General features: G+C 46.4%; 1 protein-coding gene across 6 annotated transcripts in view; it reads left to right on the top strand.

Moving 5' to 3' along the window:
• The window catches only part of XPC (XPC complex subunit, DNA damage recognition and repair factor), a 39,070-nt gene that overhangs the window by 13,348 nt on the left and 11,015 nt on the right, over positions 1 to 14,707 (top strand). For 5 of the 6 annotated variants that reach the window (XM_045904260.3, XM_064591528.1, XM_064591525.1 and 2 more), the window contains exons 4-9: positions 4,807 to 4,930; positions 6,128 to 6,212; positions 7,740 to 7,897; positions 8,387 to 8,507; positions 11,839 to 11,928; positions 12,807 to 13,706. In XM_045904260.3, the coding sequence (XP_045760216.1) occupies positions 4,807 to 4,930; positions 6,128 to 6,212; positions 7,740 to 7,897; positions 8,387 to 8,507; positions 11,839 to 11,928; positions 12,807 to 13,706 (1,478 nt within the window). The remainder of the gene's footprint in view (positions 1 to 4,806; positions 4,931 to 6,127; positions 6,213 to 7,739; positions 7,898 to 8,386; positions 8,508 to 11,838; positions 11,929 to 12,806; positions 13,707 to 14,707) is intronic. The other variant, XM_064591535.1, reaches the window with a different exon arrangement.

Raw genomic sequence — 14,707 nt, 5'->3', positions numbered from 1 at the left:
AATGGAAGGAAAACTTCCAAACTCGTTTTATGAGGCCACCATTACCTTGATCCCAAAACCAGACAAAGACCCCATCAGAAAGGAGAATTACAGACCAATATCCTTGATGAACATGGATGCAAAAATTCTCACCAAAATACTGGCCAGTAGGATCCAAAAGTACATTAAAAGGATTATTCACCACGACCAAGTGGGATTTATCCCTGGGCTGCAAGGTTGGTTCAACATCCGCAAATCAATCAACATGATACAATACATTAACAAAAGAAAGCACAAGAATCATATGATCCTCTCAATAGATGCAGAAAAAGCATTTGACAAAGTACAGCATCCTTTCTTGATCAAAACTCTTCAGAGTATAGGCATAGAGGGTACATACCTCAATATCATAAAAGCCATCTATGAAAAACCTACAGCAAATATCATTCTCAGTGGGGAAAAACTGAGAGCTTTCCCCCTAAGGTCAGGAACACGGCAGGGATGTCCACTATCACCACTGCTATTCAACATAGTATTAGAAGTCCTAGCCACAGCAATCAGACAACAAAAAGAAAATCAAAGGCATCCACATCGGCAAAGAAGAAGTCAAACTCTCACTCTTTGTAGATGATACGATATTTTATGTGGAAAACCCAAAAGACTCCATCCCAAAACTGCTAGAACTCATACAGGAATTCAGTAAAGTGGCAGGATATAAAATCAATGCACAGAAGTCAGTGGCATTCCTATACACCAACAACAAGACAGAAGAAAGAGAAATTAAGGAGTCGATCCCATTTACAATTGCACCCAAAACCATAAGATACCTAGGAATAAATCTAACCAAAGAGACAAAGGATCTGTACTCAGAAAACTATAAAATACTCATGAAAGAAATTGAGGAAGACACAAAGAAATGGAGAAACGTTCCATGCTCATGGATTGGAAGAACAAATATTGTGAAGATGTCAATGCTACCTAGAGCAATCTACACATTCAGTGCAATCCCCATCAAAATACCATCCACTTTTTTCAAAGAAATGGAACAAATAATCCTAAAATTTGTATGGAACCAGAAAAGACCGCGCATAGCCAGAGGAATGTTGAAAAAGAAAAGCAAAGCTGGCAGCATCACGATTCCGGACTTCCAGCTCTATTACAAAGCTGTCATCATCAAGACAGTATGGTACTGGCACAAAAACAGACCCATAGATCAGTGGAACAGAATAGAGAGCCCAGAAATGGACCCTCAACTCTATGGTCAACTAATCTTTGACAAAACAGGAAAGAATGTCCAGTGGAAAAAAGACAGTCTCTTCAACAAATGGTGTTGGGAAAATTGGACAGCCACATGCAGAAGAATGAAACTGGACCATTTCCTTACACCACACACAAAAATAGACTCGAAATGGTTGAAAGACCTCAATGTGAGACAGGAGTCCATCAGAATCCTAAAGGAGAACACAGGCAGCAACCTCTTCGACCTCAGGTGCAACAACTTCTTCCTAGAAACATCGCCAAAGGCAAAGGAAGCAAGGGCAAAAATGAACTATTGGGACTTCATCAAGATAAAAAGCTTTTGCACAGCAAAAGAAACAGTCAACAAAACCAAAAGACAACCGACAGAATGGGAGAAGATATTTGCAAATGACATATCGGATAAAGGGCTAGTATCCAAAATCTATAAAGAACTTATCAAACTCAACACCCAAAGAACAAATAATCCAATCAAGAAATGGGCAGAAGACATGAACAGACATTTTTCCAAAGAAGACATCCAAATGGCCAACAGACACATGATAAAGTGCTCAACATTGCTCGGCATCAGGGAAATCCAAATCAAAACCTCAATGAGATACCACCTCACACCAGTCAGAATGGCTAAAATTAACAAGTCAGGAAACGACAGATGTTGTTGGGGATGTGGAGAAAGGGGAACCCTCCTACACTGTTGGTGGGAATGTAAGCTGGTACAACCACTCTGGAAAACAGTATGGGGGTTCCGCAAAAAGTTGAAAATAGAGCTACCATACGATCCAGCAATTGCACTACTGGGTATTTACCCCCAAGATACAAATGTAGGGATCCGAAGGGGTACGTGCACTCTGATGTTTATAGCAGCAATGTGCACAATAGCCAAACTGGAAAGAGCCAAGATGTCCATGGACAGATGAATGGATAAAGAAGATGTGGTATATATATACAATGGAATATTATGCAGCCATCAAAAGGAATGAGATCTTGCCATTGGCAATGACGTGGATGGAACTGGAGGGTGTTATGCTGAGTGAAATAACTCAATCAGAGAAAGACATGTATCATACGACCTCACTGATATGAGGAATTCTTAATCTCAGGAAACAAACTGAGGGTTGCTGGAGTGGGGGGTGGGGTGGGAGGGATGGGGTGGCTGGGTGATAGACACTGGGAAGGGTATGTGCTATGGTGTGCGTTGTGAATTGTGCAAGATTGTTGAATCACAGATCTGTGCCTCTGAAACAAATAATGCAATATATGTTAAGAAAAAAAAAAAAGAAGATAGCAGGAGGGGAAGAATGAAGGGGGGGAATCGGAGGGGGAGACGAACCATGAGAGACGATGGACTCTGAAAAACAAACTGAGGGTTCTAGAGGGGAGGGTGGTAGGAGGATGGGTTAGCCTGGTGATTGGTATTAAAGAGGGCACGTTCTGCATGGAGCACTGGGTGTTATGCACAAACAATGAATCATGGAACACTACATCAAAAACTAATGATGTAATGTATGGTGATTAACGTAACAATAAAAAAGAATATAGAATTTAAAAAAAAAAAGAAAAGCCCCTAATTGTTACAAAAATATCCTTCATAGCTGTTGTTTGCCTGTTTCTAATCCAGGGTCTAATCAAGGTGTGAGTTACATCTCTTTAGTCTCCCTTAGCCTAGACACCCCACCTAGCATCTTTTTTTGCTTTTTGTAGCACTGCTATTTTTGAGGAGTCCTGGCCTCTTCTTTTGTGGGATGTCTCTTATTCTAGTTTTGTCTGATAAATAGGCACCTCAGGGTGGTGGTAAACGTGTTTCAGTATCCCCTGGGTTCTTATAAACTGTAAGTTAAGACTTGATTGAATTTAGGTTAAACTTTTTTTTTTTTTTTGCAAAAATACTTCATACTGCATCCATTAAGAGGCTCCTAATGTCAGTTTGTCCTACTAGTGATGCTAAGTGTGATCATATAATGTGGTTCTGGCAGATTGTGACAATATAAAGGTACATTTTTCCTCTGTAATTAACCATCTCGGGTGGTACTCTGATTCTGTGTGAATATCTTATTCTCCAGTAACTTTTTACTTCATGGTTTTTAGTATGCATTTATCTTTACTGAATCAAAGATTTTTTTTTTTTTTAATATTTTTGTTTATTTATTTGACAGAGAGAGACACAGCGAGAGAGGGAACACAAGCAGAGGGAGTGGGAGAGGGAGAAGCAGGCTTCCCTCTGAGCAGGGAGCCTGATGCAGGGCTCAATCCCAGGACCCTGGGACCATGACCTGAGCTGAAGGCAGATGCTTAACGACTAAGCCATCCAGGCGCCCCTGAATCAAAGATTATTTTAATGAGCATCGCAAAATGGAACTTTCTGATTCTGTCATCTCATATGCATTTATCAGATGACTTTGTAAAGAAGAGCTCTCTCTTTTAAGAATTTTATTTATTTTGAGTATCACTATGGACTTAGAGATATTTTAAATACTCATGTGTTATCAGTTATCATCATTATACTTTTTGATCTTCAGATTGTCCCAGATTTGGCTAGTAAGAGCTCCTTTAAGCCAGCTACCTTACTGTGTCCTTTTGACATGGCCTCATTCTCAAAAACGTTTTTGAGAACATTTTTGTTTTTTGGCACAAGAAGATGTTCCAGGCCCATCCTATATTCTTCTTGCTCCAGACCTATAATCAACTTTTGTTTCTCCAGGAAAGCCTGGCTCATTCACTAGTGACTGGTATGTAGAAACCATATCTTGGCATGAGGTGTGTTCATTGCCAATGGGGTGTCACTGCTTCTGGGCCCAGAGCCTCTTTAAAGGGGCCTTTGCTAATGAAGTTCACAGATCCAGTTTAGTGAATTCAGTTTATTTCAGCTAGGGTTTACAAGTGATGTAGAGGATAAAGAGATAAAAAAGATGCATTCCTTATCATTACAAGTTTGCAGTTGGGGCTGGAAGACCACTAAATCATGCCTGTATATGAAGCAAATTATGATATGCATTATTTTAGTAATACAGAATAGGAAATTGTTCTTTGGGGTTTTTTTTCTCTTGGAGAAAGACTGTCTCTACTAAAACACACACATGAGCATTAGTTCCTTGATACCAGAGGTGTGGTTCTAATTCAACTCAGTATCTCTGTGCCTCAGTTTCCTCCTCTAAGGGCTGTTTCTCTGGGTTGTTCAAGTTAAATGAGAAATAAATGTAAAACAGCACAGTCTGTGGCATTTTTGAGATACTCAAAGCATTGTAGGAGTAGGGGTCTCCTATCTTGCATCTGTTCTTCACTCCCCGCAGAACCTCCATTTTGTTCAGTATGATAGCTATCATAATTATTATTATTACTAGTTTTTTAAAAAGATTTTATTTATTTATTTTGAGAGAGAAAGAGCGCAGTGAGGAGGGGCAGAGGGAGAAGAATCTCAAGCAGACTCCACGCTCAGCGTGGAGCCTGATGTGGGGCTCGATCCCATGACCCTGAGATCATGACCTGAGCTGAAAACAAGAGTTGGCCACTTAACCAACTGAGCTACCAGGTGCCCCTATGATTACTGATTTAAAAAAACATTATTGTTGATAGAACTTGGTGAACCTGTGCCAGGTGATGTGGGAGAAAATGCAGCCTTCTCTAAATCTGTCCTGCCTGTGAAACCAGTGGAGATAGAGATTGAAACACCCCAGCAGGCGAAAGCAAGGGAAAGAAGGTAAGATTATCTTACCTTGTCTGTAGATTCCTGTCACACAAAATGAGCAAGAGCTGCTACTTAACACAAGTTTGTTTTTTTTTTTTTAAAGATTTATTTATTTATTTGAGAGATCGAGAATGAGAGAGAGTACATGAGAGGGGGGAGGGTCAGAGGGAGAAGCAGGCTCCTCACCGAGCAGGGAGCCCGATGCGGGACTCGATCCCGGGACTCCAGGATCATGACCTGAGCTGAAGGCAGTTGCTTAACCAACTGAGCCACCCAGGCGCCCTAACACAAGTTTTTGAGAAACACATAGGAGACGGGGGCTGAGTACCAATGTGGTTAGGAGCCTTAGGTGAGAGAGTCCCACGTTCAAAATTCCTGGTTTATTCTCTGGCTGGGGCAGACATGGGAAGAGGAAATCCTTAGTGTTGAACATCTGGTGTGTGCCGAGGACTCTGTAGGTTGTCCATTGTCTTACTTAAACTTGAAGATAGTTTGTGGATGAGATCGTGGAGGCTCAGAGAAGTTAAGTAACATTTCAGGAGTCACTCAGCCAGGGAGCAGATGAGCCAAGATCCAAATCCCTCTCTGGCCAACTTGACACTCATGCTTTCGCACCACATTATACTGCGCGATGTGAGCCAGTGCCCCCCTATGGTAGGGAGCCCCCACTCCATCCCAGGATCGCCAGGACTAGTGCAGCCACTGGTGGCTTGGGAACGTGAGCACAACGCCCGGCAGTTAATTGGCGAATGAGTCCCACTCTGTGTGCACTCTGCACATTGATGGGCACATCATTAGGCACGAAGGAGGAGGACAGATGCATGGGACACAGGCATGAAAGAGATCGCCCAGCAGAACAGCACCATACAAATGAGTGTGCACCAATTTAGCACGGAAGTCCTGGTGCAAAGGACGGAATCAGTGGTCGGGAGGTCAGACAGGCAGGGAAGCCTCCTTGGAGGATGTGTGTTTCGAAGCACGGCTATGAGGCGTGACGGGTGGAGAATGTCCCGAGCCAAGGTGTGCAGGTGAGAAGGAGCAGAAAGCCAGCGGAAAACAGGCAGCTTGCTGGTGTGCCCGAGTAGCACAGCCTCGGGCAGGAGAACCAGGAGAGTGATTCAGGAGCTATGACGCGGGACTGGGGGCTGGGCTCTGGGCTCAGGGCTCAGTCTCCCACTTCATTCTCGGATTTTTCCATGTGCATGGCAGTGAAAGGATAAAAGTGGAGTTTGAGACCTATCTTCGGAGGATGATGAAACGTTTCGGTAAAGAAGTCCGCGAGGACACACACAAGGTAAGGGCAAGGGCAGGGGGTGAAGGGACAGTGTCCTCTCTGTCGAGGCAGGGCAGTGTGGTGCACGCAACCTCGGTTCTCAGTCAAGCCTGGCTTTGTTTGGCTCCTCTACTCACTGTGTGGCCTTGGCGAGTTTCTTTGTCTCCCTGAGCCTTGGTTTCCTCATCTTTGAGGTGGGGGGTGATAAGTGCCTGCCTCGGAGGGGGGTTGTAGGGACGGAGCAAACATGACACGCAAGGTCCGGAGCACAGAGCCGGCACAAAGCAGGGCCGGACCCACAGGCACTCTCCCGCCATCCCTTCCTCCACCTGTTTCATAACCTCAGTTCCCACCACCGCTGAAGAGATGGTGTCTTTGACTTCAGGGGGCAGTTATTGAATCGCATCATGGACCTCACAAGGTACTTGGCTTTGTGGGGTTAGAGACTTGTATAAAGCTTCTTTCCTGCCATTAAGGAGCATCTGATCTCAGAGATGGAACAAGACAGACTTCAAAACAGGACATTCAAGACTCAGAACACGGAAGGGGACCGGTGTGGGTCAGGTGGCTGAGGAAGGCAGCTTTATTTAAGAGAAGGGCCAGCGGGTAGCGGTGGGGGGAGGGCGGAGCTGGGGAGGCTGCCCGCGCCAAGTGCAGAGGGCATGGTGGGACAGCCCGTGTGTCTGCGTCTTGGACGGTACGTGCGTTGGTGGCCTGTGAGTGAGGGAAGGGCGCTTGGATGTCCCCCTGATGGGCAGTGAGCAACCAGAGCGGGTAGAGCTTGCACGGCTGGAAGAGACGGTGTGTCTACAGCAGCCGCAGAAATGGGGAGATGAGACGAGCACAGAGCAAGGACAGTGAGGAGACAAGACACCCGCCTCCCTGAGGCCTTGAGCACGTGAGACAGCTGTGCTGCTTGTAGCTTTGGGAAGAGGTGAAATGAGGGAAAGAGTTCATATGACTCCAAGATGGGAAGCTCAAGTGAGGGGAGAAGAGCGGAGCCATTGACTGAAATGGGGAGGTCCTCGGTGGGGAGGAAGGGAAAAGGATGTAAGGTTGTGGAGGAGGTGGTGAGGAGTCATGTGACCATCTCTGGAGCTCTGGTGGGGGGCCAGCTTGCCTTGGGGTCTGCAGCGGAAGAGGCTGGGTCCTGGCACCCAGGGAAGGGCGCAGAGAGCTGTCTGGTGAACCTGCGCCGTCCCCCAGCTTGGACAGCTATTGGCGCTTGCACAGTCTCTCCCTTCTCTCCCCCGACTCACTTTTCCTCCCGATCTTTTTGGAGCAAATCCTGCAGCATATGTTTAAAAGACAAGGCCTTTAAAAAAAAAAAAAGTCTGTATTCTGCAATTTTGAGATTTGGTTATTTGAGGGAATAAGTATCTAGGGGGAAGACAGGGTGAAAAACATGATCTTGGGAAATGGCTAATGTTGGGATTTTTACTTCCTTGTGTGTAGAAATAACAGATAATTCCCGCCCACAAAACATCTCTCAGTGTGGCAGCAAAAACCCTTCTAGTTCTCGGCCTACCATCTTCCCCTTCTTTCCAGGTTCACCTGTTGTGCCTGCTGGCAAATGGTTTCTATCGAAGTAACATCTGCAGCCAGCCGGATCTGCTTGCTATTGGCCTGTCCATCATCCCAGCTCGCTTTACCAGAGTGCTACCTCAAGACGTGGATGCCTGTTACCTGTCAAACCTGGTGAAATGGTATGGCCCTCCAGCCCGTCCTGCGAAGCCCTAGTATAGGACTTGTGTCTCTCAGAGGCTGGGGGCAGGTCAGTTCCCACAGACTTTCCCTGAGGGGTTCCTATATGCCGAGCCTTGAGCACAGCCTTGAAGATAGAGACGTGTCAGGCATGCTCTCTGTCCTGGAAGAGCTCCTAGGCTGGCTGGGGAGACAGATGCACCCCAGGTAGTCAGGATAGTGTGAGGAGCACTTGGGAAGAGGTCTGCTGGGGCCTGTAGGTGCACGGAGCAGCTGGGGGGCTGGGAACCTCCCAGGGACATGAAGTCTGCTGGGGTCTTCAGTGGTGAGCCGGGGTCAGCCACACGGACTGGGAAGATGAGAACAGAGGCAGGCAAGGCTCACGATTCCCTTCTGAGACTCTCCTGTCTGATTTGCTTGGCTATAAAAGGATAGCAAGCGTTCCTCTTTGCCCTCACCTGTGACACAGGGAACGCCTGGTTTCTCTCCAGGTTCATTGGTACATTTACAGTTAATGCAGACCTCTCAACCAACGAACGCGATGGTCTACAGACGACGTTGGAAAGGAGGTTTGCTATTTACTCTGCGCGGGATGATGAAGAGTTGGTCCATGTAAGTGATTCCTCTTGGTGCCAGTATTTTCTAGGACCGTGAGCTAATGACCATGGCAGTCACGTGCCAGATGCCATTCCAGTGTTTTCCATGTTCTTCCTTATTCATTGCTTGTGAAATAAAAAATAGGTTCTGAAGCTCAGAGAGGCCAAAGAACTTTCTCAGGGTCATTCCGCTGGTAAGCACTGGAGTCAGGTTCAGGACCAGTGTGTGGGGTGGAAAGCCTGCATTCGTTCTGTTGCTTGGTGTCCTGGGGCATTAAGCACGTACTTTTTGGTCAGGTGCCCTAGAATTGTTTCCATTAACTATTCAAAAATTATGTTCAGAAGTCCCAAGGAGGGCGCCTGGGTGGCTCAGTTGGTTAAGCAACTGCCTTCGGCTCAGGTCATGATCCTGGAGTCCCGGGATCGAGTCCCGCATCGGGCTCCCTGCTCGGCAGGGAGTCTGCTTCTCCCTCTGACCCTACCCCCTCTCATGCTCTCTGTCTCTCATTCTCTCTCTCTCAAATAAATAAATAAAATCTTAAAAAAAAAAAAAAAAAAAGAAGTCCCAAGGAAATGTTTTTTCAAACTGTCAGATTTCTGCTGAAATCTGTCAGAAAGCTTTTCCCTACCTTCCGATTGGAGAAGTGACATTGGCCGGCAACAGTGCAGTGAGGAGAGTTCTGTCTACCGAAAATAGAGGTAGAAATATGGCTTTATCCCCGAAAGATTCCTATTCATTACATGTACTTATATCTGAGCCCCAGCTTCTCTGTTTGTTTAGGGAAAGAGACCAGACTTCTTGGATCTTAAAAGCCCAAATGACTGGCATCTTTACCTCTCTTCTGATTCGGCTTGAAAAAGCCTAAGACACCTGACGTGGCCAGTGATATTGCCCTAATACCACCACCCAGGGAAAAGCATTAATATTAGAGACTTATCCTCCCAAACTCTGTTCCTGTGTGTATTTCCAAAATGTTTTACCCCCCCTAAAAGGCTACCATGTGCCCATTAAATAGTTACTCCCCATCCTACTCCCTCCAGCACCTGGCAGCCACAGTCTGCATTCTGTCCCTACGCATTTACTTGTTCTGGATGTTTTTCGTGGAATAAGTATCATGTAACCTTTTGTGTCTGGCTTCTTTCACTTAGCATAGTGTTTTCAAGGTTTATCCATGTTGTAGCTTGTGTCAGCACTTTGTTTCTTTTTATGGCTTTATATTATCCCATTGGATGGCTAGACCACATTTTGTGTATTTGTTAGTTCCTGGACATTTAGGTTGTTTCCACCTCTTGGCTATTGTAAAGAGTACTAATATCAACATGTGTACGTACTTGACTACTTGTTTTCAGTTCTTTTAGGTGTATACCCAGGAGTGGAGTTGCTGAGTCATTTTATGTTTAACTTTTTGAAGAATTGTCAAACTTTTCCGCGGATGCCCCATTTTATATTCCCACCAGCAATGTACAAGGGCTCCAATTTCTCCAGATCTTCTCTAACACTTGTATTTTCCTTTTTTCTTTTTTATTCTAGCCATCCTAATAAGTGTGAAGTGCTAGCTCATTGTGGGTTGGATTTACATTCCCCTGGGGACTCATGATGGTTATCGCCTTCATGTGTATGTTGGCCATTCGTGTATCTTCTTCGGAGAAACGCCTATTCAAATCCTATGCCCGTTTTTTAGTTGTGTTCTTCGTCTTTTTATTGTTCAGTTGTGAGGATTCCTTCTATATTCTAGATACTAACCCGCTCTCAGATATATGCAGATATTTTCTCCTATCCCGTAGGTTGTCTTTTCTGGAGAAAGTGTGTTGAGGCACAAAAATTTTAATTTTGATGAAGTCTGCTTTTTCTTTTCTTTTCTTTCTTTTTTTTTTTTTTTAAAGATTTTATTTATTTGACAGAGAGAGACACAGCGAGAGAGGGAACACAAGCAGGGGGAGTGGCAGAGGGAGAAGCAGGCTTCCCGCGGAGCAGGGAGCCTGATGTGGGGCTCGATCCCAGGACCCTGGGATCATGACCTGAGCCGAAGGCAGCCGCTTAACTGACTGAGCCACCCAGGCGCCCCAAGTCTGCTTTTTCTATTTTTCTTTTATTCCTTATACTTTTGGTGTCATATCTAAGAATCCAGTGCCAAATCTAAGATCATGAAACTTTTCCCCCTTACGTTTTCTTCTAAGAGTTTTACAGTTTCAGCTCTTACATCCATTTTGAGTCTTCCATACATTTTGAGTTAATGTTTATATATGATGTGAGGTCTCAGTTCGACTCCATCCTTTTTGCATGTGGGTATCTAGTTGTCCCGGTGTCCTTGGTTGAGGAGACTATTCTTCCAGCTGTTTGTTGTGTTATCTTCACTACTGGTAAGAAGAGACAAGTCTTGGCACCCTCATCAAAAAGCAGTTGGCCGTCGGCATCTGGTTACTTTGAATTGCCTTTGGCCGTCGGGACTCCTTCGTCTCCTCCATCTGCCAGTTTGTGGGTCTTCCCTCATCCTTCCTGTCTTGACACTTTTCAGACTACTGCTTAGGAATTTTGTAGAGTGTCTCTCAGTTTGGGTTTCTTTGATGTTTTCTCATCCTCCCCACCAAGCCGCTTTTAACTCCAGAAGAAATAGGCAAAAGTCATTATTTTTTTCGATATAATGCAGCGTCTCACAGAAAACACGCCCTCCTGTTTGTGGCTTTCTCAGTCGGGCATTAGAGTAACTCATGAGATGCTGAGGTCTGCGTGGGAAGATCTTGCTCAGGTGCTTTATCACTGTCGCCGTTTTGGAGGTTCATTCCCCTGAGGAGGCTCCCCTCCTTACAGGTAAGCAGAAGTTGTAGAACTGCAGCCTCCAGTGGAAAGATTCGTTGTGGGGAAAATGGTAAACAGAATAGACTTTGGAGATCTGGTGATAATGATGTTTTCTACTTTTTCTTCTCAAAGTGATACTTCGTTTGTTTTATTTTATTCATAATTACAACACATGTTGAATACAGGAGGTAGGTAAGCTGAAAAAAAAGATCACCTGTAAACACCCATAACCCAAAAATGGGTCCTTTTTTTTCTAAATACACATATATGTTTATGTGGTTTTTTTTTTTTTTTTACAAAAATTAACATTACACATTAAAAACCAAACTTCTCTTTTCATCTAATATGTAGTGAACATCTTTCCATTTTTCTACAAAGATAAATCTCTTCAGCATCATTTTTAAAACCGTGTAGGGTTCCCGGCTCCTGTTGTTCAGTTGTTTCTAACTCTTCCCTGTTATAAAAAAAACTACCACAACAAACACCATGGAATTAGTTAAATCCTCGATTTTTTTCTTAGGATAAATGCATCATTCTTTTCCCCCCACAGATATTTTTACTGATCCTCCGGGCCCTGCAGGTCCAGACCCGACTGGTGCTGTCTCTCCAGCCACTTCCTCTGAAGTTACCCACAGCAAAGGTGGGGTTCTCCTAAAAGGCAGTTGGCTCAGCAGGGAGGGAGAAATTACCAGACTTCCAAGAAAAAAATTGGTCATTGGACTATTTTTACGGGTTGGCATTCATGGAGCATGGGCCCCTTGGAGCCTGCCTTGCTCACCCCTGTGTTGGGAAGACTGGACACCAGTGGGCCTCCAGCAGCCTGAGCCTGGCATGCACAGAGGGGCCCAAGGGAGGGCCTGGCTCCCTGGTGGGTTAGTTTCTGCCTTGTGATGCAGCAGATTGGCCCCGTCCTCCTGCTCCTTGGCCGTGTGGAGTGGTAAGGGGTGAGGGACTCTGCGTTCTGCTGTCATCTAAGGAGGAGGCTCAGCACTAGACTTGCCGTGCTGTCAGCACCGTCTGAAACTTAGTGGTCCAGAGGATTTAATTCCATGTTCTTAAAGCTGCAAATTTAATAAGTCCATCAGTATTTGCTCGCAAGATATGTTATGTGCGAGGCGGGTATTGCCAAGGAAACTGAGACTCAGAGGTTTACACATAAGTAATAAATATTTGAGAAAATGTAAATAAACGTATATATTGTTGACTGAAACCACATAATGAATGAGAAGCAGAACTGGAGATGGAACCCAGGTTGGTCTGTTTCCCTTGCTGCCCCCACTCCCCTCCCCGAGCCAGGCGCTAGAGTGGAAAGAGTCCACTGTGGCTTAGCTAAGATGCCACAGATTTTAGTGAATACATTCTTACATTCCTAAAGGATTGCCAGCTCGACTCTGTCTGAGCTGGGGACATCCTGTGTATGCTGGTTCTGTAGCCAGTGACTTAGCCCTGGCAGATTATAGGATCTCTGTCATATCATGAGCACAAAAAGAAAAAACAAAATTTCCTGTTCTACTTAAGGGGAAGAAAGCTGCCAAGGAGACCTCTGCAGAAGATCCTGGGGGCTCCTTGGAGACTTGCAGCCCAGTTCCAGAAAGCCAAACCAGCCCCAAGACCAGCCAAGGAACCAGGCAGGAGGCCACGTCTTCTAAGGGCCCTGGAGGTCCAAGTGCCCAAGGGAAGAGGAGCCAGGCAGCCGCGGCCAAGAAGAAACGGAGAGAGCCCTCCTCCAGCGCGGAAGAGCCCAGGGCGGGAGGGCGGCAGGAGGCCACCCAGAGACGTCGGCCTGGCCGGGAGCGGCAGGTGGCCTCCAGGGTGTCTTATAAAGAAGAGAGTGGGAGTGACAAGGGCAGCAGCGGCTCTGACTTTGAGCTCTCCAGCGGGGAAGCCCCTCATTCATCTGATGAGGATTCTGAGCCTGGCCTTCCCAGGCAGAGGAGGGCCCCAGCCCCCCAGAGGACAAAGGCAGGGTCCAAGAGTGACTCCAGGACCCAACGTGGAAGGCACCCTCAGCACCCCAAGCACCCTAGCTTTCCAGCAGCATCCACGAGCTCTTCAAGCAGTAAGAGTAAGCGAGGCAGGAAAATCTCCAGTGGTGGTGAGGGGGCAGAAGGAGAGAAAGCAGCTGGTGTAGACCAGTGGCTAGAGGTGTTCTGTGAGCAGGAGGAAAAGTGGGTGTGTGTGGACTGTGTGCATGGTGTGGTGGGCCAGGCTCTGGCCTGTTACAAGTATGCCACCAAGCCCATGACCTACGTGGTGGGCATCGACGGTGATGGCTGGGTCCGGGATGTCACCCAGAGGTACGACCCAGACTGGATGACTGTGACCCGCAAGTGCCGGGTTGATGCCAAGTGGTGGGCTGAAACCCTGAGACCGTACCAGAGCCCGTTGGTGGAGAGGGAGAAGAAGGAAGACTCAGAGGTAAGGTCTGCTGTGGGCTCAAAGGCCCATCTTGGTGCCCCTTGTATGTGCCCGGCCCCATGTGGGGGTATCACAGTACTTTAGACCCGGGATGACTATTGCCCTAATTTTACCAGTTAAAAATGGAGGATCTGAGAGATTAACTGCCTTGGTATTTGAACCCACATCTGTCAGGCTTCAAAGCCGTTATACAGCATACTTTTAGTTATTGCCTAGTTGTAAATTTGGAGCTTTAAAATATGTATGCAATCATATAAATTGCACTGAGTGAAAGAAGAAAAAACTCAGGAATGCAATGGCCATCTGTCCCCCCACCCCGCTTGAGCCCCGAGTGCACGCTCACAGAAGCACACACGGACATCCCTTCTTGGATCTAGAACACTCGTCTCCTGGGGAGAAAGGGACTCGGGAGGGCGCACAGGGAAGCAGACTGCTAAAGCAGTACAGTTTGTGCTAGGACCGCCCACTGACCCGAGCTCCTTGTGCACGGCAGTCGCGTGGGGTGGAGCTCAGCATTTGCCCGGATTTGCTCATGAATGATGCCCACTTTGTCGGGGCAGGTGAAGCATGGGTTTATTTAGCGTCCCCCATAGCAGTACAGTTCCCCAGTTCCGGTGCGTTGAGAGGGGCTGTTCCTGGTTCATTTTACTTAGATGTGACTGGGTGAGTGGGAATGGTGCAGATGGTGTCACAACGGACTATTTGAGGTGGAAGCTGCCCGAGCTTGGCCAGTCTGCTCTCATCTGCTGGGGCTGTTTGAAGAGATGCCAGGAGAGCTCAGGAGACCTTGATGACTAGCATGTGACTTACCGCAGTGGAATTGTCCACTGAGAAATCAGAGTCCTGAAAGAAGTGCCGAGAGATGAGTGTTCCTCACAGGGGACTAAGGAGAGTTACATGGCGCGAACGGCCCATTTGAGGTTCCCGAGCAGGATCAAGTAGACCCACATTGCAGAGGACGGAAGGCCTTCTTCCTGCGGAAAACCGTGTGTCCTCCCTGA

This window comes from Mirounga angustirostris, unplaced genomic scaffold, assembly GCF_029215605.1.
Source record: "Mirounga angustirostris isolate CCGP_5_RB_7025 unplaced genomic scaffold, mMirAng1.0.hap1 SCAF_1, whole genome shotgun sequence".
Classification (NCBI taxonomy): domain Eukaryota; kingdom Metazoa; phylum Chordata; class Mammalia; order Carnivora; family Phocidae; genus Mirounga; species Mirounga angustirostris.
Note: the sequence above shows the minus strand (reverse complement) of the source record. Positions and strands in the feature narration are given on the sequence as shown.